The 24,702-nt window shown below is 39.0% G+C and overlaps 1 protein-coding gene across 2 annotated transcripts in view; it reads left to right on the plus strand.

Annotated features, from left to right (window-relative positions):
* The window catches only part of DCAF13 (DDB1 and CUL4 associated factor 13), a 57,822-nt gene that overhangs the window by 13,596 nt on the left and 19,524 nt on the right, over window positions 1-24,702 (plus strand). Inside the window, exons 7-13 of one of the 2 annotated variants that reach the window (XR_014326879.1) lie at window positions 380-462; window positions 3,482-3,646; window positions 7,298-7,433; window positions 8,684-8,847; window positions 10,724-10,817; window positions 20,209-20,365; window positions 21,902-21,980. Coding sequence is in view for 1 of the 2 variants with exons in the window: in XM_082858916.1 (XP_082715042.1) it covers window positions 380-462; window positions 3,482-3,646; window positions 7,298-7,433; window positions 8,684-8,847; window positions 10,724-10,811 (636 nt within the window). In the remaining variant the exon portion in view is untranslated. Of the gene's footprint in view, window positions 1-379; window positions 463-3,481; window positions 3,647-7,297; window positions 7,434-8,683; window positions 8,848-10,723; window positions 10,908-20,208; window positions 20,366-21,901; window positions 21,981-24,702 lie in introns of those variants that run through there. The other variant, XM_082858916.1, reaches the window with a different exon arrangement.

Here is a 24,702-nt window from a genome sequence, read left to right on the forward strand (position 1 = left end):
CACTTTAACCCTAAGCTCACCATTAATTTTGCCCCTGATTTGATACTTGATTATTTGCTGCTTCACTGTTTATATTTTAACTCTTCTTAATGTGTATCTCATTTTCCTGACTAAACTATAAGCTTTTTGAGGTCAAGGGACCATTTATTAAGCATTTTTATATTTTTCAGTATTTAGCACTCTGCCTGTGTGTTCAGTAAACAATTATTGATTTTCTTTTCCTATTGCATTGAGCCAAGTACTGTGCACATAATAGGTATTTACTAAAGTACTTGCTTAAATCAATGAGAAAAGAAGGAAGGGAAACGAAGTGGGAATTTATCCATTTTAGAGGGACTTAATTTCATAGTAATGGGTTAGTGTATGCTTCTTTTCTTAGGTCATCTTAGATATGAGAACAAATACAATTTGCTGGAACCCTATGGAAGCATTCATTTTTACTGCAGCAAACGAAGATTACAAGTAAGTTTCCCTCTTTAAAACTTACTTAATTTCTATCAGAAATAACTCAGTTGTATGCCTTACTAATGAAATATGTTTTCCTAGGTAGTATTCCTTCATATACTCTAGAAAATTGCTCTTTGTTTTGCTAAAAAAAAAATTTCCCAAATTAGAGAAGTGCTTCTTAAAAAGTATTCTCAGTTTTCAAAATGATACAGACCAAGGATGATAAACTGTGATCTGTGGACCAAATCCTGTCTGCTGCCTGTTTCTGTAAAGTTTTATTGGAGTATAGCCACATTTATTTCTGTATGGAATATGGCTGCTTTTGTGCTATAATGCCTGAGTTGAGTAGTTGCAACAGAGACCATATGACCCACAAAGCCAAAAATGTTTATTATTTGGCCCTTTACAGAAAAAATTAGCTGATCCCTGACATAGACCATATAAATAATGGCTGAACCATACATGTTTTAAGAAACTAAAAATATCTGCCTACAAAGTGTGTAGCTCTTCAGGTAGTTGATACTCATGTGGTCATGTTATCAGCTACCACTATTACTTCAGTAAGACAAAAGGAAAAATAAAGTTTCAACCTTTACCTTAATATCTGCAGATATATTATTCTGTGACTTCATGTAAAGGTGACATAGAAGCCTTATGTTCTTGACCTAGATGGAATTTTATGATTTCTTATATATTGCTTTAAAACTTGTTGAAGCATTTGTCATCAGCTAACTTATTTTATCTTTGCAGTATCCCTGTAAGGTGGATAGGACATGTATGTTATTCCCTTTTTACAGATGAGGCTATTGATGTAGGGAATTTAATCTCCTGATGAGGAAAGAGTATCTTATTCATCTTTTTTTATCCAAGCATTTATTGTAGTGCTATGCATATGATGGATTTTTAATACATGTTTTTTGGGGAAGGTGGAAGTTTGTCATTAGATTGAACTTTAGATCGTCTGTATTTAAGTTCTTTGTTCTTTCCACTACTCTTATTTATGAAAGCATAAGTTAGCTCAGAAATAGGACTTATTACATGATGTTTTAGTGGTACCAACTGAAAACATCTCTTATGACTTTCCTATACTAAAAAGAAGTGCAGTTGGACTCTCATTAACTAGCAATACCAAACCACATTAATTGAAGGCCTTTTTAGCCTTTTTCTCATGTAGAAATTAAAATAGAATTTACTAAAAAACAAAATTTTCTAAAACAAACCTGGTTGAGAAACACTGCTTTAGATAGGGACTGTAAAGCAGTTGTCAACTCAGAAATTTAACCTCAAAGATCAGTATGACCTTGGCTGACAATCCTGTGGTATGTTTGAAGATTATGAAAGAGAACAATGACTTGTCTCTTGATGAGAATTTCACGATATTTGGAAATTTGTATCATTAGCATCAGTGACTTTTCATAATAATCGTATTTAAAAGTATTCTTTTTGAAGTGTTAGGTCTTTTTTGTTTTAATTTTTGTTTTGAAATAATTTTAGGCTTACTGAAAAGTTACACAAAAAGTACCAGTCAGCCAATTTCCCCAAATGTTAATGTCTTACATCCCCACAGTTCAATTAGCAAAACCAAGAAATTAAGATTGGTACACTACTATAAGTACAGACTTTATCCCATCACCAGTCTTTCCACTAATGTTCTTTTACTGTTCTAGGATCCAGTGCAGGATCCCACATCGCATTTGACTGCCATGTCTCCTTAGCCTGCTCACTCTGTGACTTTCTCAGTCTTCCCTTTCTTTCACGGCCTTAGTACTTTTGAGAAGGACTTTCTTGTCAATTATATTGTAGACTGCCCTTAATTTGGGCTTAACTGGTGTTTTCTCATTATTTCATTGAGATTATGCATCTTTAGCAAGAATACCACAAAATTGATATGCCCTTCTTGGTGCATCAAATCAGGGGTACATAATGTCAGTGTATCTTATTATATTACTGGTGATGTTAACCTTGATCACTTAGTTAACGTACTGTCTGCCAGTTTTCTCCACTATAAAGTTACTATTTTTTCCTTTTGTAATTAATACATGTCTTTGGGGAGATACTTTGAAATTATGTGGATATCTTGTTTCTCCTCAAACTTAATCTTCACATCTGGAAGTATTTTGATGTTGGGAAGTTGGTCACAGTAATGCTATATTACTACTCTCCGTCATCCATGTTGGCTCATTTGAAGCTGTTTTTTTAGCTGTTGATTAAGAATTTTTAAGCCTCAAAAATCATGAAGTCATTGTTTTTGCCAATTGTGCGCAAAGTATAGTTTTCTAATTTTAATATACCCTTTGAAAAGCTGTGCTCACTCTGATATATCACTGATGGAGTATAAACTATTGCAACTTCATTGGAAATGATTTGTCAACTCAAAAGACTTAAAAATGCTCATGTCTTTTCTACTTGTAGGAATCTATTCAGATCTAATTGAATCTGCCCCATTCAATTAAAAATTAAATATGAAAAATTAAAATTTCATTTAAGAATTAATTATAGTAAAATGTTGGAAACTTTATTAATAAATAGATTTATTTAAACAAATTATTTTAACTCATATTTACATATGAAAATATTAAAATATTCTCAGATTATTTAATGGATAAATGTTCATAATATGCTACATGAAATATCAGGATATAGAGCTTTATACAGTATTACCTTAATTTTATTAAAAGGTACATAGTTAAATAGTATAGTGAAAAGATTAGAAATAATTACACTGTGCTAACTGACTTTCTCTGGGTGGTGGAATTAAAGGTAAGTTTTGTACTCTTCATACTCTTTTGAAGTTTGCACATTTTCTACAATGAGATTTATGTTTATAAGGTTGAAAGTGTGTAAGTGTAATCTTAAGGAATAATAAAAACTGTTGATATTTTCCCCTATCCCTTACCTGCTGTGTAAAGAATTGAGCTATTTATTTAGATGTGCATTATTGAGCCAGCAGTCTTATTTTCACTAGTGTCTCTTAGTACTACATACGCTTTTTTTAATAGAAATCTGTATCAAATAATTAAAAATTCTTTTACAGCTTATATACTTTTGATATGCGTGCACTGGACACTCCTGTAATGATACATATGGATCACGTGTCTGCGGTGCTTGATGTGGATTACTCTCCTACTGGGAAAGACTTTGTGTCTGCTAGTTTTGATAAGTCTATTCGAATCTTTCCTGTGGACAAAAGTAGAAGCAGGTATGTTACTACCGATAAACATTTGTTTTTGTTTGATTTTTTTCCTTGTCTTGATCATTTATCTTTTTTGAAAGGTTATTTGGTTGTGTGTATATGATGGAGCTCACACCCAGGTGTTGTGACTTGGGGTACCAACTTCCACTGCATCACCTATGGGTAAAACATCAGCCTACTGGGCAGTTTCTTCATTGAACAGGATATTATCTTTATATAATTTGTTTATATGAAATCTTAGTGTTTGCCTTAGAACAAAACCTTTTATTTTAGAATTATTTTTAAGTGTTTTATAGTAATTTTTTAAAATAAAGACTTTATTTTTTTCGAGGTTTACAACAAAATTGAGAGGAAGGTAGAGAGATTTTTCATATATTCCCAGCCCCTACACATGCAGAGCCTATCCCATTATCAACATTCCTTGTGGGGTGGTGCTTTTGTTACCTCACCAGAATGTAAGATGAGCCTACATCATAATCATCCCAAATCCATAGTTTACCTAGGGTTCACTCTTGGTATTATATATTTTATGGGTTTGAATAAATGTATAATGACATGTCCATCATGATACTATCATAGTATTTTCACTGCCCTAAAATATAGTAAACTTAAAATTTTTTTAAATTTGATAATGAAGAACTTAGATAAGTTTTTCCCTAATACAGTTTAAGAGCAGTTAATAACAATAATACCTTACATTTGTTATTTCTTACTTATTATTTTTATTAATTTTTTTGTGTGGTACGCGGGCCTCTCACACAGAGCTTCTTCTTTAGAGTCACACAGCTCTTTTTTTGGTCATAGCCAATCTGCTTGTCTAACTCTTTGGTATTTTTACTTGTGATAGTTGCATCTTTCTCCCCTCTAATTTGAGGAAACCATATTGATTCCTAAACCTTTTTGTATAATCATGAATTGCTAGCAAATAATTGTCAGCATCGTCATGTGTATGATTTAAAAAGTGCTTGAATTGGAATCAAAAGCATACTGAGTGAGTGGGTATTCTGGTGACTTTGATCTTCATTCCCTCATCTCCTGGGGTTGGTTCCTATATGGCTGTTACAACTAACTTGATATTCTCCAAACTGTCATGAATGGTTTGTTGGGAATTGTTCAGGCAGGCCCAAGGCAAGGCTGAGAGTTTCCATTCTTCTCACCTCTCTGGAAAATATTAAGAATCAAGAGAGTGTGGCCCTCCATCATTTTTTAGCACCAGGACATCCAAAGGTAGTAAGTAGGACAATACTTTTCTAACATGATGTATAAACAGTCATAAAGAACAAAGGAAGAGGATGAGAAATGGGAATGTTTAGGCACCTATGATCCCAAGAGCCCTGCAGCTGAGCTCCAGCTGAATTGTTCTGCAGGCAGTGTGGGCAGTTAAATGCAAGTCTAGTTAAAAGCTCAGATTATTCCAAAACTGTATGAAGTGAGGAGTTCTTATACACCGTTTCCAGGGAATTGCCTCCTGATGTCATTTGGAGACTTTGTAATCACAATTTAATATGCGTTACTTCCTGTTGGGTTTAGTTATAAATGGTATTCCTTCTGACCTTTGTCTGCTTGAAAGCTGCTTCTGGTTTGTTTCTGTGGTCTGCTCTAGTTTCCTATCATTACAAACATCAAATAACACAGGCAATACTTTGAATGATACGTTTTTTTGTGGTTACGCGGGCCTCTCACTGTTGTGGCCTCTCCCATTGCGGAGCACAGGCTCTGGATGTGCAGGCTCAGCGGCCATGGCTCACGGGCCCAGCCGCTCCGTGGCATTTGGGATCTTCCCGGACCAGGGCACAAACCCGTGTCCCCTGCATCGGCAGGCGGACTCTCAACCACTGCGCCACCAGGGAAGCCCGATATGTATTTTTAAAATGTTTTCCTTTGAAAGATCTTAAAGTAGTTAAATTGTATTTTAAAAGTAAATTTTGAGTAGGTTTTCAAAAAGTACAGTTAAATGAATATTTGAAGGTAAGCTTCTGTTGGGATTTCATTCAGTATTTACTTAGCAAACAAGTAAATTCAGTTGCATTCACACAGAACAATTCATTTATCTTGACTACGTGTATAAAGAATTTAAGTTTTTAAATGTATTTATCCCCAAATAGTATAACTTATAATGAACTTTATGTATCTATTTTAAGTACAAGCATAAACATATCTAGAAGTTAAGAACTCTATGTAGTTTACCATTAAGGAGGATTCTAAGTTGGTTAAGTGACTAACCATTGGATTTGTCTGGTCTAATACATGAACTAATGTAATACATGACTAGGTTATTTTTAATGGTTACCAAAGCCTAATCGAATTTCCTAATATTTAAATTCAATACGTTGCTTTGGGAAAAAAGACATCTTATATAGGTAGAGGTTATAAGAATTGAGTCTTGTAAAAGCAGAGCATTGAGAGAAGAAAAAGCAGTCAGTGTCTCATCTACTTTTCCTTTTAATAGGATGTTCTTTCTAACCATACTCTCTTTTAGAAATAAATTTCTTATGGTCTAGCTACATGGTCATTCAAGAGCTCAAAATATCTGTTAGAAGCAGTGTAATAGACTAGTTTTGTGAGTGTACTTCAGAGATGTTTTTATATATATGAAATCTATTTGATTTCATCATCACATACGGGTTTTCTTTTACTGTGCAGAATTTGCTGAGCGAGTTTCCTTTCTCTCAAGTAGTCTGCATTTTGAATCACTTAATCCAGATATGGAAACTTTACTTCTCTAGAACTCTCATCCTTTTATTTTTTCTGACCTTGTCTTTTACTTGCTTTTTAATGCTCTGCTTAACACTTCCTGATATAGTATCTTCTGTGAATTCACTTAGTATGTTTCACAGCCTTCCAAATAGGTATGATATTTGACATCTCCATTTATTAAATGATCCTTATCTCATCACTTCTATAGCCCTGCATTTCTTTTCACATATGTAAATCATCAGCTCTCGCTTCAATTAATTGAGCTTTTTATTTATTTTATTTATTTATTTTTTTTTGCGGTACGCGGGCCTCTCACTGCTGTGGCCTCTCCCGTTGCGGAGCCCAGGCTCCGGACGCGCAGGCTCAGCGGCCATGGCTCACGGGCCCAGCCACTCCGCGGCATGTGGGATCCTCCCAGACCGGGGCACGAACCTGTGTCGCCTGCATAGGCAGGCGGACTCTCAACCACTGCGCCACCAGGGAAGCCCAATTGAGCTTTTTAAACAATTTGACCAAAACAGAAATCAGACATTAGGATCAACATATCAGGATGTGCTCTTAGAGCGCCATTGCATTTATTTTTCAATGAAAAGAAACCCCGAAAAAGTGTGGTGGTTGACCTTATTGTTACAAAATTACTCCAGCGTCAACATATTTTATTTGTGTTATATGCCCTCAGTTATTTTGTGATCTTTTCTGGGCATCTAGTTTTGCTTAGTTTGTTTATACTTATTTTTCTTATTGGATTATAACATCTCTGAGGGCAGGGATTTTTAATTCCCCAACACTTAGAATAGAATCTTGTTAGATTGGTCCCATAAAAATACATTTAAATGAATTTTAATTTCTCTTTTATACTCTTTTAGGACTCAAAAATGTTATCCTGGTACTTGATAGGCAGTGGTTAAAGAAAATCTGTACCAAAATCCTAAGAGTTTTAACTTAATTCCTCTTCTATAGGGAAGTCTATCACACAAAGAGAATGCAACATGTTATCTGTGTAAAATGGACTTCTGACAGCAAGTACATTATGTGTGGATCTGATGAAATGAACATTCGTCTATGGAAAGCTAATGCTTCTGAAAAGTTGGGTGTGGTAAGACCCCATTTTCCTTCATTGTCATAAAGCTAGTTTCTAGATTTATTGAATATCATTATATTATAAAGAGAATTTATTTGAAATGTGTTAGTTGTGATAAAAAACAGGGTTGTATTGAGGTTTACTTTTTTCATGTCAAAGGCACCTTCAGAGGCCTTTGTTTTTTGTTTGTTTGTTTGTTTTGTTGTTGGCCACGCCGCATGGCTTCTGGGGTCTTAGTTCCCCAACCAGGGATTGAACCTGGGCCCTTGGTAGTGAAAGCGCTGAGTCCTAACCACTGGACCGCCAGGGAATTCCCCCAGAGGCTTTTGTTAATTAAAATGTTTGATCATATTTGAGCCTTCTTGTTTTTTTGTATTCTCCTTGAGGTGGGGAGAGAAGATGTAGGGACTAGAGGCTTAGAACTTAGAACGCCCATTTCTTCTGTTAAAGGAATAGTAATCAGGCAAGTCAAAGGCTGCAAGTCTCTGTGAGGTATTTTAATATCAAAGAGACAGTGAAACACTTTAAAAAAATACACAGCTTCAGACTTTTTAAAAAGACTCAGTGAAAATATAACAAATATTACCATTGGCTAGGCTACCTCTGGGTTGTAAGTAGTAATGGTTGATTTTTGTTTGTTCTTAATGTTTTTCTAAATGTCTCATGTTTTCATACAGGGTATTTATAACTGAAACAAATATTAAGTTTAAGAAGGAAAGGTTAAGTGTGGGTTATTTTCTACTTAGCTCTGGAAGGAAAATCAAGATATGATAAGTAGTAATTAAAGATAGTTTTATTTTAGGTTTAATGATTACTAAGTACTACACTATGCCTAGGTTTCAGTTCATCATTAAATGTTCCTCTAAATCATATCATCCTTAACAGTTGTTAGACGAAGGCTAGTTATTACGGCATCAGATGCTTTCTTTTCTGTTTCAGAAGTTACTTTTACAGAAAAAAATTTTTTTGAGTGATTCATTTAAGTGCTTTTACTATGCCTAGAGTGGTCCACAGAGCCCAGCTCCCTTGGCACTGCTCTTTTTCACTTGGTGGCATCCATCTACATTGTAGGCATGCTGCCTAAAAGGAGGTTCAGTGCTCGCAAACCTGGTATCACTAACAACCTTGTAAAGGGTATAGTTACATTAGCAATTGGTCGCACGTCATGAAAATTTAGTTTTTTGGGGAAACATTGCTCCTAACTTTGTTGTACTGAAGCAGAGCAAGCACACCATTCATTAAAATATCAAAATGCATTTTTTCAGCTTACATCACGAGAAAAAGCAGCCACAGATTATAACCAGAGATTAAAGGAGAAATTTCAACATCATCCTCACATAAAACGTATTTCTCGTCACCGACATCTACCAAAATCTATCTACAGTCAGATTCAGGAGCAGCGCATCATGAAAGAAGCTCGCCGACGAAAGTATGTTTTGGAGCATTTGACTTTCTCTCAGTACCCTTTTCTAACTCCCCGCCTTGCATCTCACCAAAAACAAACAAAAAAACGTGCCTTTCAAGGGAATAGTTTATGTGCTGTTGTGCATCAGAGGTGTTTTTTTGTTTTTAATTGGGGTATAATTGATTTACAGTGTTGTGTTAGTTTCAGGTGTACAGCAAAGTGAATCTGTTATACACACACACACACACACACACACACACACACACACACATATCTATATCTATATCTCCACTCTTTTTTAGCTTCTTTTTCCATGTAGGCCATTACAGAGTATTGAGTAGAGTTCCCTGTGCTATACAGTTGGTCCTTATTAGTTATTTGTTTTATATAGTAGTGTGTATGTGTCAATCCCAATCTTCCAGTTTATCCCTACCCCCCATACCCCCCTGGTAACCATAAGTTTATTTTTAACATCTGTAACACTATTTCTGATTTGTAGAAGTTCATTTGTAGCCTTTTTTTAGATTCCACATACAAGCAATATCATGATATTTGTCTTCCTCTGACTTACTTCACTCAGTATGAGAATCTCTAGGTCCATGCATGTTGCTGCATATGCCATTATGTTGTTCTTTTATGGCTGAGCAATATTCCGTTGTATATATGTACCACATCTTTATCCATTCCTCTGTCGATGGACATTTAGGTTGTTTCCATGTCCTGGCTGTTGTAAATAGTGCTGCAGTGAACATTGGGGTGCATATATCTTTTTGAATTATGGTTTTCTCAGGGTATATGTCCAGGAGTGGGATTGCTGGTTCATATGGTAGCTCTAGTTTCAGTTTTTTCAAGGAACCTCCATATTGTTCTCCATAGTGGATATACCAGTTTGCATTCCCACCAACAGTGTAGGAGGGTTTCCTTTTCTCCACACCCTCTCCAGCATGCATTGTTTGTAGATTTTTTGATGATGGCCATTCTGACCGTGTGAGGAGGTATCTCATTGTAGTTTTGATTTCCATTTCTCTAATAATTAGTGATGTTGAGCATCTTTTCCTGTGCTTTTTAACCATCTGTATGTCCTCTTTGGAGAAATGTCTAGTTAGATCTTCCACCATTTTTTGATTGGGTTGTCAAAGGTGTTTTTGAATACTTCTCTGGGCCTTTTTCCTTTTCCTGATAAAAGGGGGGGCAATAGTCATCTCACATGGTGAGAATTTTCATTAACTCTCTTTGAGCATATGTTTAAAGGGCAGACAATGTCAGTGACTTATATCAAAATAAGAAAATGCTTCTGCTCATGCTAAAAAACTATTATAAATGGAGAATGTTTGTAAAAAATAATTTCCAACGTAGCTGGAATTAAGAGGTATTTTCCAGCTTAAAGACTGCGAAGAACATTTGTTAGATAAAAATTTGTCTAATATGCTTCATCATAGCATTTGGAATCTAACATTTTGGCTCTAAAGCGTAGCATTCCACCATCACCACCATTTCCCCTGTGGAATATTCTTCTCCATGCAGTCTTTGAATTCATGTGAAGTATTATAGAAATTCTAAGACAGAGTTCTTTTTTTCTTTTAATTAGACTATTCAAATGATTATTTTGTTGTCTTTGGGTAGATGTTGGGGTTGAGTCACTTTTAAATATTTTAACAACTGCAGCAGGTTTTTAAAGTTAGTAAAGGACGCCGATAGTAAGAGAAGAAGCTAATAAATAAGTTAACAAAACTTGATTTCTAGCTGCTTTTTACCTAATCTCACTGTGAAAACTTTTTTTTTAAATAGATGGTTTTCCAGTGAAAGAAAATGCCTTGTGATTTTTCTGAGGAAGTTTTCTTTGGTTAAGATGATTTCTCGTAAACTTGCTTATATTTTGTGTATTTTGTTTTATTTCTAGGGAACTGAATCGTATCAAACATAGCAAGCCTGGATCTGTGCAGAGGGTGTCAGAGAAGAAGAAACGCATAGTGGCAGTTGTGAAATAATATTTGGTATTCCTACCAATACTGATGTATAAGTGTTTGTTATGTTTTCATTCGTGAACTCTACAAATAAAGTACTGGCTCTAGTATAACAACGAATGTTATAGTTGTATGTGTAGAGCTTAATCGTTGCACATTTTTGCTATCCTGAGAAATTATTTTTAAATGTGACCTGGTCAATAAGACTATCCAACATTTTATTCCTGATCTTCTTTTTTATTGCATTAAAGAATACAGTATTTACAAACTAACTTATTTTTTGCTGTTAGAAATTGCAGATATACTTTCGCTTTGATTTGTTACTTTAGACACTCTACGTTTGAATTTACATTTAAGACCAAACATCTCTTTTGTTACCTTTTAATATTACTTTAGATAATTATTGCAGTGATTCTTCCTAGGATTTCATAAACACATAGAAGAATTATGTCAACTTTTTTCATTAGTATTTATTTTCTGTGCTTTATTTATATTTGGTTTTTTGAGACATTAAAGATATCAGCCCACATTTATATAACTTTTTTTTTAACATCTTTTTTGGATTATAATTGCTTTACAATGATGTGTTAGTTTCTGCTTTATAACAAAGTGAATCAATTATACATATACATATGTTCCCATATCTCTTCCCTCTTGCGTCTCCCTCCCTCCCACCCTCCCTATCCCACCCCTCTAGGTGGTCGCAAGGCACCGAGCTGATCTCCCTGTGCGATGTGGCTGCTTCCCACTAGCTATCTATTTTACATTTGGTAGTGTATATATGTCCATGCCTCTCTCTCGCTTTGTCACAGCTTACCCTTCCCCCTCCCCATATCCTCAAGTCCATTCTCTAGTAGGTCTGTGTCTTTATTCCCATCTTGCCCCTACGTTCTTCATGACCTTTTTTCTTTTTCTTAGATTCCATATATATGTATTAGCATACAGTATTTGTCTTTCTTTTTCTGACTTACTTCACTCTGTATGACAGAATCTAGGTCCATCCACCTCACTACAAATAACTCAATTTTGTTTCTTTTTATGACTGAGTAATATTCCATTGTATATATGTGCCACATCTTCTTTAGCCATTCATCTGTTGCTGGACACTTAGGTTACTTCCATGTCCTGGCTATTGCAAATAGAGCTGCAATGAACATTTTGGTACATGACTCTTTTTGAATTATGGTTTTCTCAGGATATATGCCCAGTAGTGGGATTGCTGGGTCATATGGTAGTTCAGTTTTTAGTTTTTTAAGGAACCTCCATACTGTTCTCCATAGTGGCTCTATCAATTTATATTTCCACGAACAGTGCAAGAGTGTTCCCTTTTCTCCACACCCTCTCCAGCATTTATTGTTTCTAGATTTTTTGATGATGGCCATTCTGACTGGTGTGAGATGATATCTCATTGTAGTTTTGATTTGCATTTCTCTAATGATTAATGATGTTGAGCATTCTTTCATGTGTTTGTTGGCAATCTGTATATCTTCTTTGGAGAAATGTCTGTTTAGGTCTTCTGCCCATTTTTGGATTGGGTTGTTTGTTTTTTTGATATTTAGCTGCATGAGCTGCTTGTAAATTTTGGAGATTAATCCTTTGTCAGTTGCTTCATTTGCAAATATTTTCTCCCATTCTGAGGGTTGTCTTTTCATCTTATTTATGGTTTCCTTTGCTGTGCAAAAGCTTTTAAGTCAAATTAGGTCCCATTTGTTTATTTTTGTTTTCATTTCCATTTCTCTAGGAGGTGGTTCAAAAAGGATCTTGCTGTGATTTATGTCATAAAGTGTTCTGCCTGTGTTTTCCTCTAAGAGTTTGATACTGTCTGGCCTTACATTTAGGTCTTTAATCCATTTTGACTTTATTTTTGTGTATGGTGTTAGGGAGTGTTCTAATCTCATACTTTCACATGTACCTGTCCAGTTTTCCCAGCACCACTTATTGAAGAGGCTGTCTTTTCTCCACTGTATATTCTTGCCCCCTTTATCAAAGATAAGGGGACCATATGTGCGTGGGTTTATCTCTGGGCTTTCTATCCTGTTCCATTGGTCTATCTTTCTGTGTTTGTGCCAGTCCCATACTGTCTTGATTACTGTAGCTTTGTAGTATAGTCTGAAGTCAGGGAGCCTGATTCCTCCAGCTCCATTTTTCGTTCTCAAGATTGCTTTGGCGATTTGGGGTCTTTTGTGTTTCCATACAAATTGTGAAATTTTTTGTTCTAGTTCTGTGAAAAATGCCAGTGGTAGCTTGATAGGGATTGCATTAAATCAGTAGATTGCTTTGGGTAGTAGAGTCATTTTCACAATGTTGATTCTTCCAATCCAAGAACATGGTATATCTCTCCATCTATTTGTATCATCTTTAATTTCTTTCATCCGTGTCATAATTTTCTGCATACAGGTCTTTTGTCTCCTTAGGTAGGTTTAATCCTAGATATTTTATTCTTTTTGTTGCAATGGTAAATGGGAGTGTTTTCTTAATTTCACTTTCAGATTTTTCATCATTAGTGTATAGGAATGCCAGAGATTTCTGTGCATTAATTTTGTATCCTGCTACTTTACCAAATTCATTGATTAGCTCTAGTAGTTTTCTGGTAGGATCTTTAGGATTCTCTATGTATAGTATCATGTCATCTGCAAACAGTGACAGCTTTACTTCTTCTTTTCCGATTTGGATTCCTTTTATTTCTTTTTCTTCTCTGAGTACTGTGGCTAAAACTTCCAAAACTATGTTGAATAAGAGTGGTGAGAGTGGGCAGCCTTGTCTTTTTCCTGATCTTAGTGGAAATGCTTTCAGATTTTCACCATTGAGGATGATGTTGGCTGTTGGTTTGTCATATATGGCCTTTATTATGTTGAGGAAAGTTCCCTCTCTGCCTACTTTCTGCAGGGTTTTTATCATAAATGGGTGTTGAATTTAGTCGAAAGCTTTCTCCGCATCTATTGAGATGATCATATGGTTTTTCTCCTTCAGTTGTTAATATGGTGTATCACGTTGACTGATTTGCGTATATTGAAGGATCCTTGCATTCATGGAATAAACCCCACTTGAGCATGGTGTATGATCTTTTTAATGTGCTGTTGGATTCTGTTTGCTAGTATTTTGTTGAGGATTTTTGCATCTGTGTTCATCAGTGATATTGGCCTGTAGTTTTCTTTCTTTGTGACATCGTTGTCTGGTTTTCGTATCAGGGTGATGGTGGCCTTGTAGAATGAGTTTGGGAGTGTTCCTCCCTCTGCTATATTTTGGAAGAGTTTGAGAAGGATAAGTGTTAGCTCTTTTCTAAATGTTTGATACATTCACCTGTGAAGCCATCTGGTCCTGGGCTTTTGTTTGTTGGAAGATTTTTTTTTTTTTTAATATTTATTTATTTATTATTTATTTTTGGTTGCATTGGGTCTTGTGCTGAGCGTGGGCTTTCTCTAGTTGTGGCGAGCAGGGGCTACTCTTTGTTGCGGTGCGTAGGCCTCTCATTGCGGTGGCTTCTCTTGCTGTGGAGCACGGGCTCTAGGAGCATGGGTTTCAGTTGTTGTGGCACATGGACTCAGTAGTTGTGGCTCGCGGGCTCTAGAGCGCAGGCTCAGAAGTTGTGGCACACGGGCTTAGTTGCTCTGCGGCATGTGGGATCTTCCCAGACCAGGGCTCGAACCCGTGTTCCCTGCATTGGCAGGTGGGTTCCCAACCACTGCGCCACCAGGGAAGCCCTGTTGGAAGATTCTTAATCACAGTTTCAATTTCATTCCTTGTGATTGGTCTCTTCATATTTTCTATTTCTTCCTGATTCAGTCTTGGCAGGTTGTGCATTTCTAAGAATTTGTCCATTTCTTCCAGGTTGTCCATTTTATTGGCAGAGAGTTGCTTGTAGTAATCTGTCATGATCCTTTGTATCTCTTCAGTGTCAGTTGTTACTTCTCCTTTTTCATTTCTAAATCTATTGATTTGAGTCTTCTCCCTTTTTTTCTTGATGAGTCTGGCTAATGGTTTATCAATTTTGTTTATCTTCTCAAAGAACCAGCTTTTAGTTTTATTGATCTTTGCTATCATTTCCTGCATTTCTTTTTCATTTATTTCTGATCTGATCTTTATGATTTCTTTCCTTCTGCTAACTTTGGGGTTTTTTTGTTCTTTCTCTAATTGCTTTAGGGGCAAGGTTAAGTTGTTTATTCGAGATGTTTCCTGTTTCTTAAGGTAGGATTGTATTGCTCTAAACTTCCCTCTTATAACTGCTTTTTCTGCATCCCATAGGTTTTGGGTCGTCGTGTCTCCATTGTCATTTGTTTCTAGGTATTTTTTGATTTCCTCTCTTTGATTTCTTCAGTGATCACTTCATTATTAAGTGGTGTATTGTTTAGCCTCCATGTGTTTGTAGTTTTTACAGATGTTTTCCTGTAATTGATATGTAGTCTCATAGCATTGTGGTCAGAAAAGATACTTGATACAATTTCAATTTTCTTAAATATACCAAGGCTTGATTTGTGACCCAGGATATGATCTATCCTGGAGAATGTTCCATGAGCACTTGAGAAAAATGTGTATCCTGTTGTTTTTGGATGGAATGTCCTATAAATATCAATTAAGTCCATCTTGTTTAATGTATCATTTAAAGCTTGTGTTTCCTCATTAATTTTCATTTTGGATGATCTGTCCATGGGTGAAAGTGGGGTGTTAAAGTTCCCTACTATGAAAGTGTTTCTCTCAATTTCCCCTTTTATGCCTGTTAGTATTTGCCTTATGTATTGAGGTGCTCCTATGTTGGGTGCATAAATATTTACAATTGTTATATCTTCTTCTTGGATCGATCCCTTGATCGTTATGTAGTTTCCTTCTTTGTCTCTTCTAATAGTCTTTATTTTAAAGTCTATTTTGTCTGATATGAGAATTGCTACTCTAGCTTTGTTTTGATTTCCATTTGCATGGAATATCTTTTTCCATCCCCTTACTTTCAGTCTGTATGTGTCTCTAGGTCTGAAGTGGGTCTCTTGTAGACAGCATATTTACGGGTCTTGTTTTTGTATCCATTCAGCCTGTCTGTGTCTTTTGGTTGGGAGCATTTAGTCCATTTACATTTAAGGTAATTATCGATATGTATGTTCCTATTCCCATTTTTTTAATTGTTTTGGATTTGTTATTGTAGGTCTTTTCCTTCTCTTGTGTTTCTTGCCTAGAGAAGTTCCTTTAGCATTTGTTGTAAAGCTGGTTTGGTGGTGCTGAACTCTCTCAGGTTTTGCTTGTCTGTAAAGGTTTTAATTTCTCCATCAAATCTGCATGAGATCCTTGCTGGGTAGAGTAATCTTGGTTGTAGGTTTCTCTCCTTCATCCCTTTAAATGTGTCCTGCCAGTCCCTTATGGCTTGCAGAGTTTCTGCTGACAGATCAGCTCTTAACCTTATGGGGATTCCCTTGTGTGTTATTTGTTGTTTTTCCCTTGCTGCTTTTAATATGTTTTCTTTGTATTTAATTTTTGACAGTTTGATTAATATGTGTCTTGGCGTATTTCTCCTTGAATTTATCCTGTATGGGCCTCTCTGTGCTTCCTGGACTTGACTAATTATTTCCTTTCCCATATTAGGGAAGTTTTCAACTATAATCTCTTCAAATATTTTCTCAGTCCCTTTCTTTTTCTCTTCGTCTTCTGGAACCCCTATAATTCGAATGTTGGTGCGTTTATTGTTGTCCCAGAGGTCTCTGAGACTGTCGTCAGTTCTTTTCATTCTTTTTTCTTTATTCTGCTCTGCAGTATTTATTTTCAATATTTTATCTTCCAGGTCACTTATCCGTTCTTCTGCCTCAGTTATTCTGCTATTGATCCCATCTAGAGTATTTTTAATTTCATTTATTGTGTTGTTCATCGTTGTTTGTTTCATCTTTAGTTCTTCTAGGTCCTTGTTAAATGTTTCTTGCATTTTGTCTATTCTATTTCCAAGATTTTGGATCATCTCTACTATCATTATTCTGAATTCTTTTTCAGGTAGACTGCCTGTTTCCTCTTCATTTGTTAGGTCTGGTGGGTTTTTACCTTGCTTCTTCATCTGCTGTGTGTTTTTCTGTCTTCTCATTTTGCTTAACTTAAGTGTGTTTGGGGTCTCCTTTTTGCAGGCTGCAGGTTCGTAGTTCCTGTTGTTTTTGGTGTTTGTCCCCAGTCACTAAGGTTGGTTCAGTGGATTGTGTAGGCTTCCTGGTGGAGGAGACTAGTGCCTGTGTTTTAGTGGATGAGGCTGGATCTTGTCCTTCTGGTGGGCAGGTCCACCTCTGGTGGTGTGTTTTGGGGTGTCTGTGCCCTTATTATGATTTTAGGCAGCCTCTCTGCTAATGACTTGGGTTGTGTTCCTGTCTTGCTGGTTGTTTGGCATAGGGTGTCCAGCACTGTAGCTTGTTGGTCGTTGAGTGAAGCTGGGTCTTGGCTTTGAGATGGATATCTGTGGGAGATTTTTGCCTTTTGATATTACGTGGAGCTTTGAGGTCTCTTGTGGGCCAGTGTCCTGAAGTTGGCTCTCCCATCTCAGAGGCACAGCACTGACTCCTGGCTGCAGCACCAAGAGCCTTTCATTCACATGGCTTTTGCGCCGCCCTAGTCTAGAAGCTTATATATAACTTTTATAAACAATAATTTATAACATATGGTCAAGTCAAGATAATAAAACATCCTTTTTCTCAGCATTGTGACTTTGATCCATTTCTGCTAAATAATTTCACTTTAATCTCACTGAATTGTAAATAGTTCTGTGTACAAAGGTTCGTTTTTTTTAGTCATCAGTTTAATAAACTATTATAAATACATATAAGTCTAATTTTTAGGAAATTATAAGTTAAAAAGAAATTAAAAATCCAAAGCAAAAATATGTTGTTTAAGAATTCATATATTTAGGGACATCCCTGGCTGTCCAGTGGTTAAGACTCTTTGCTCCCAATGCAGGGGGCAAGGGTTCAATCCCTGGTTGGGGAGCTAATATCCTGCATGCTGCATAGCACAGCCCCAAAAAAACAACATATATTTGTAGTAAAAATATTATAATATGCACAATGATGATAAAGATCAAAATCTGGAGAGTGGGAGAAGGGTACAGTCAGAGTGGGATACACAGGAGATTTCAACTGTTTTAATAAGGTTTGTTTTTATATATATAAATTTATTTTATTTTTGGTTGTTTTGGGTCTTCATGGCTGCACGCAGGCCTTCTCTAATTGGCGTTGAGCAGGGGCTACTCTTCGTTGCGGTGCACTGGTTTCTCCCTGGGGTGGCTTCTCTTGTTGCAGAGCACAGGCTCTAGGTGCGCGGGCTTCAGTGGTTGTGGCACGTGGGCTCAGTAGTTGTGTCACGCGGGTTCTAGAGCACAGGCTCAGTAGTTGTGGCGCACAGGCTTAGTTGCTCCGCGACATGTGGGATCTTCCCTGGACCAGCGCTCGAACCCGTGTCCCCTACATTGACAGGTGGATTCTTAACCACTGCACCACAAGGGAAGTCCCGATAAGGTTTCTTTTTTAAGCTGTGTGTTCATTCTGTTGTTTTTTATGCTTTCTTGGATATCTTAAATATTTCATCATGTTTTTCTCAAGGCTGATAATATCACCCATTTCCCTTTTAATCCTTAGGAGCTATTGTAGGCCTCGAATTACTTGATTGACAAGGTGAACAAAGTTCTCTGGGGCATCTGTACTGCTCTTAGTTTGGGTGTGGTTTCAAAGAAATAATGCAAATACTGGTCTGTAAATCTGAGCTTCTGTATCAGTTTAATTCCATCAAGAAGCAGATGCCTATGGAAGATATGTCGGGAGAGATTCATTGGAGGGAAGTGTCTTTGAAGCATAAAGAGGAGGTGCGGGAGGAGGCAGGCGGAGCCTTCCATCTGTACTGTAGGCTTGACTCCTGGGACAGGAGAGCAGGAAGGAAGGAGCACCAGCTAGGAAGAGCCTCAGACTGCAGTGCAGTTCTGAAAAGGGTTGGGCCAGGCTGTTGGGGTGTCCTCGAGCGCACGCTGCTTGTCAGAAGAGTCCCATGTTGTGCAAGAGCGGGCCAGCACTGGTACCCTCTCTGCGCTCAGTCAGTGGCAGGGAGCAGCCCTGGGGAAGCCTGGCCTTGCAGCGAATGCGGCGGTGAATCCAGAGCGGTGGTGGCCAGGACCCCTCAGCGGGGACTCAGTCAGCTATGCTTCCTGCAGCCAATTCTCTTGAAGGAATTCTGAACGGAGCATTCCTATAGCTGCACCCCTTGCACCCCACAGACCCACTTCTTGCAGGATTGGGGAGCAACTCCGTGATTTCTATGTACTTTGCTTAAGGAGGAGTTGAGTTGGATCATCAGTATCCCCTGTCACTGAAGGGCCACATCTAGTATTCATCCTGTCTTCCATCATCCATTTTAAATGTTCCTCATCCACAGCTGTCACCTTAGCAGGTTTTGGTGGCTTACCTAATGGTGTGACCTAAACCTTCATTCCTGAGGGGTTCCACCCTTTGCTAATCACACCCTTATCAGGCTGGGGTTGTTACACATATCCATTTACAACTGCAGTGGAGCGAGGGAATACCAGGAGGCACCAAATGGGTGTCCTGTGTTCTGCACATAGTTCTCCCATCCCCCCGACTCCCGCTGAGCAACATCAGTGACCCCTGCCAGAAGGGTGACTGCTCTTCTAGCTTGCTGGTCCCTGGACATAGGAAGTCCAAAGTACCTTGGTGACAGTAATGGCATGTAGTTCAGTAGGCTTTTGCTGTGTACCCTAGTAAGAGTGTACCCCCTTTGGTGACCAATTCTTGCAACCCTGAAGAGCCCAGAGTTTTAGGAATGGTAAGCAGAGTCCTCCAGTGGGTCACTGGAAGTGATGGTAATTGGAGCCATCACTTGTATCCGAGAGATTTGATGCATATACTGCATCCTGAAGCGTGGTACCCCATCCTTTCAGCATGTTGCCTCTGAGCTGGTGCTTACGTTGTGTCTTCAGTAGGCCACTCCAGTGATCTGTGAGACTGCAGATTGTGTTTATGTGATATGATCAGTGGGTCCTGTGGTTGGGCCCACTCTCACTCCTTTGCTGAAATAGATCCCCTGGATAAAAACTGTTTTGGGGTGGGATTCATGCCTGTGAATTAGGCATTGTATTAACACCCAAATAGTGGTGCTGGCTGAGACTTTGTAGCTCTGGTATCTGGCGATATCAGAATAGGTGTCCCTGTGAAGTTGAATTGCTGGCCTTTCTAGAATCAAAAGGATCCAGTGTAGTTTAGATGACACTACGTGGTCTGTTGTTCTCCTAAAGGTGTAGCACCATATTGGCATAGCATTAGTCTCTGTTGCCGACAGATCGGACAGTCAGAAACACAATAGCTAGATCAGCTTTGGTAAGTGGGAGTTCATCTGTTGGGCTCAATCATAGCCTCTATCTTTGCCACAAGCAATTCTATCCATGTGCCCATTTTGCCTCTTCTAGGGTGGCCAGTGTCAAATGATGGGATCATTTTATCTACTTGGTTGTTGATGAAAGTGCCTCTTCTATGGTGGATTTCCGTACCCTCACCAGAGGGCCAGCCATTGACCACTGCCCAGGAATCTCACCTAAGGCCACTTCTACATAAAACTATGAGCAGGTACCTTGCTCCCAGATTTTCTTTCACTACTGTCTTTCAAGGCCCACCCCTTTATATGTCTCTAATGCAGCCCTGGTCCGTTTGTGCCTCACACCCACAATTTGAGCCAAGCCAACCCACTGGTATTGGGCATCATCCTCCTTCAGCTGGTTGTACCCCACCTCCCCATATGGCCGTAGGTACAAATGGGGAAAACAGCATTAATGCAACTGTGACTGACGTGTAGGTCTGAGCTACCTGCTCATTCATCTTACTTGTACCCTCTGGTCTTGCTTGGGCTCAATCACATACGTACCACTTTTGTCTTCTGAGGGGCTGCTGCTGAGTGCATACAACTTTATATATCTTGGTGGGTCTGACTAAACTCATAACAGGCAGTTCTGGACACACGGTTACTTGGTGTTCATGGTCAAGCATGCTGTGTCTACCAGAGCTCAGCAACATTTTAGGAGCTATTTCTCAAATGGCTTAATTCGCTGCAGATGACACGGCTTTGCTCTGGAATCCTAGAGTCTTGTGTTGTGATTCTGCTGCTGGGGCTTGTCATAAACTCCACACTGCATCTCTCCCACCAGTGATGCTTCCTAAACCGGAAGGTCTGCTGGATCTTATGGCCCAAGTTTCAGGGTTGCTTGCACCATAGCCTCCTGCAGCACTGTTTCCTGCCCTGGGCCCCATGCAAAGCTGGTAGGCTTCCATGTTACCCAACATATGAGCCAGAGCATAAATACTCCTAGGTGTGGAGTATGTTACCTGCACAACTCAAAGGGGCCTGCCAGGCACAGTGCTTCCTTCCAATGCAATATTTTGGAAGCGATACCATGGCATGCCCCTGATCGCTAGACCTCTAAAAAGTCACTGAAGTGGCAGATCGCTGAACTTTCATAGGATTAATTTTTCACCCTCTTGACTGCATATGTCTTACCGAGGCTTCAAGGGTACTAGTCACTTCTGGCTTGTCCTGTCCAATCAGCAGAATGTCATCAATGTAATGGATACATGTAATGTTCTGTGGGATGTCCAGTCAGTCCAGATCTCTCTGGACTATGAGGGAGTGCAGGAGAGTTAACAGCCCAAGGGCAGAATTAAATGAATAGTATTCATTCCATGTGAATGTGAACTGTTGCTGGTCCTCTTTTTAAACTGAAATAGAAAATGCATTTGCCAGATCAATAACCGCATACCATGTACCTGAGGCCTAGCAACACGTTTGCTCTAGCAACGGTACTATGTCCATCACAGCAGTTGTGATTGGGCCTGCTTGCATTGACATTACAGTCATTCTCCAGAATCCATCTGGTTTGTGCAGGGGTCAGACTGACAAATTAAACAGAGATATGAAAGAAACCACACCTGCTCCTCTCCCTGCCCCCCCGCCCCCATATTTTAAGTCCTTAATGATGGCACTAATCTTCCCTATCCTACCCACCCCCAATGCAGTATTGTTTTTTATTTGCTAGATTTACCTTGGTTGGGAGGATGGGGTGAAATTTAAGAAGTTTTTTACTTGTTTTTCCTTACCCTCTTACCTTACAGGGCAAGGATTCAATGTGGTGTTTACTCCAACTACATCATTCCCATTTATGCATTTGGGAACTGAGGAAACGACAACTGGGTAAGTCCTTGGACTTATAACTTACCCAGTCTATAAGTTAGACTTTAGATAGATCTTCATTTATTAAATGGCCCTCATGAGCTTCCATTCTAACAGGGTCATGATGACTCTTTAGGTCTTTGGGAATCAAACTCTGGGTCCAAAAGTCCTTGCAGTATCTAGCTATTCCCCCTTTCTCACAGTTCCCTGCGTAAACGGTCATAGGTCCTTTTGAGAAACCACTGTTGCGCATACTTGCTGTGGTTTTGCAAGGTCCTTCCTCCTAGGGACCCAGCCACCTCTCTAGTCAGTGGTTCCAGATATGAAAGCCGGCTCAGGTCTGGTAACTGAGCAAGAGCTTGCGCTTGTTACTGTGACTACACTTGGCCCCCCTACTCCTACAGTCTTGCCTTTTTCTGGTTGTAGGCATCAAGGAGTACCCTCATTGGATGCCCATCTGTTTTGCCTAAAGGACACCATGCTTTGTTTTCACAGTTCCCTGCAGATTAAGACTATTTGGCTGTCCCTCAGCCTTGCTGATCATTACAGCCTCCTGGCTTCTAATGGTGAAGCACCACCCCCTGACCTCTATTACTGGTATATATTTGGGGGCAAAGGTATGGTCACCATAGATTTTAATGAGCCCAGCTCTGGCCTGCAGAGGAGAGCCAGCAATGAACATTTTGGTGATGTTAGTGCTCCTCTCACCAGCACATTCCTGTTGACCTTGGTGAATGGTGTGACTTCTAGGCTTTCCCATGGAACATAATCGGTTTGAGCCTAACATAATAATATATCCATCCAGCATGCCAACTTCCTTCAGCTCTTCATTTCTTTGTTTATAGGCTACCAAAGCAACACAGGTGTGTCCACTTTGCTCAACATTGGCTATCACTTTCTCTAGGCTTCTAAGAGCCACACTTGTTTGCCCCATCTCCTGAGTCCTTGCCAGGGTGGTAAATCCCATGAATTAAGAAAGTGCCCCCAGTTCAATGCATTCTTCCTTTTTCAGTGTTATGTTCCTGCCCCCTTGATCAAGCCCCCTTAGAATCCAATCCCAGCAGCACTCCCCTGGCTCCTGCCAGTGTACACATGGCTCCTTTCATGTGTAAACTCGTTCCTCTCTTGTCAAGGCCAACATATCCCCAGACAGGAAATGCTGGAATTTAACTTTAGTTATTGGGCTGGCAGCATGCAGCGTAGATGGGGAGAGCTCCATACCTGCTGCGTTGCAAGGGAGAAGCCTCTGTAGTATCTTCCCATATGGGGAAGTGCTAGCCCTTGGGTGGACCACCTCTCCAAGTTCTAGGGATTCAGGGAGGTTTGCAGTGCCCCAATCCTTGGGACATCCTTAGAGATCTCCCACCCCATATTTCAGAATCCTATGTTTTCTCTACCAGAGCCCTGTCCTCAGCATAACAGACCTACGCTGGCTGAGCATTTAAATGTCTCAGGAGCTCTACAACTCTCATTAGCAAATCCTTTGTCTGCTTCTCAGCTTTGTCTGCACTTTTACTGCAGCAGCTGAGGGCCTCTTTGGAAGCTAGCAAAGCCTCTAGTCTCTGGCTCTCACACTTACATTTAATTGTTAATGGCCCTCTTTGTTGCTCTGCAGGGCACCAATGCAATTTAATTACCAGTGACTCTGCAATCCTTACAGGCTTTTTGCCCCTCCTATCTTTCAGATGCTTGAATCATCACACCTGCAATGGTAGTTTCCTTCATCAGGATATTTTTCTAGGTCATCACCACTGAAATCTTCAGCAATTGGGCCAGAGGATAGTTCTTATCAGCCAGGCAGTGAGTGAGCCTATTTCCAAACTCCATCTTACTGTCTATGTGTTTTCTTTAATCACTCTCAGTATCACCTGGGTCTGTTCAGGTTCTCTGAGAAACAGACACCAATCAGGGTTAGACAAGCAAGAGATTTATCGGAGGGAACTGTGTGTGAAGGATAAAGGGGAGGGAACAGGAGTAGGCGGCAAGAGCCTTCCACCTGTATTGAAGGCTTGACACCTGTGACAGGAGGTGGAAAGGTCTGAGTAGGAAGCGCCTCAGACTGCAGTGCAGCTCTAGGAAGCCTTTAGCCAAGCCAGTGGGGAGTCCTTAAGACAGAGTTGCCTGTCAGAGAGGCCCTGAGCCCCTTGATGACAGGCCAGCACTAAGACCCCTGCTGTGCTAAGTCACTGGCTGGGAACAGCCCAGGAAAGTGTAGCTCGACAGGAGCCTGGTGGTGGATCCAGAGGCTTTGCAGCTGGGGTTCTTAGGAAACGACGCTCCCCACTGCCAGTTCTCTTGAAGGAGATCTGAGTGGCACATTTCCTGTGGCTGCTACAGCCACCCACTTTCATTCCCATTGTCATTATGATTTCATACCGATTCGTATTTCTGTATAGGAGATCTCAGATCACTGTTAAGTGCACAGTAATTTTTGTACTTATCCTGAAATTAATGTAAGTGAAAGTGCAATTCATTTGTAAGGTGCTATTTAAATATTTGTCTTAAGTGATATTCACTTAAGTGATATTAATTTAATATTGGTTTTAAGTGAAAGTAACTGTTACATGATTGGGAGTGACCATGGGAGAGAAAGCAGCCAAGCTCAACACTTAGCACTTGGCATATAGTAGGTGCTCAGTAAGTGTTTGTTGACATAAAATAAAACCCAGACTTGGGTCCCTGGCAGAATATTTGCTTATGATTTTAGTTATGTATTTTCATGACTTAGCTCTTTTTCCTTAAT

Source organism: Leucopleurus acutus (genome assembly GCF_964270905.1).
Source record: "Leucopleurus acutus genome assembly, chromosome: 17".
Taxonomy (NCBI): Eukaryota; Metazoa; Chordata; class Mammalia; order Artiodactyla; family Delphinidae; genus Leucopleurus; species Leucopleurus acutus.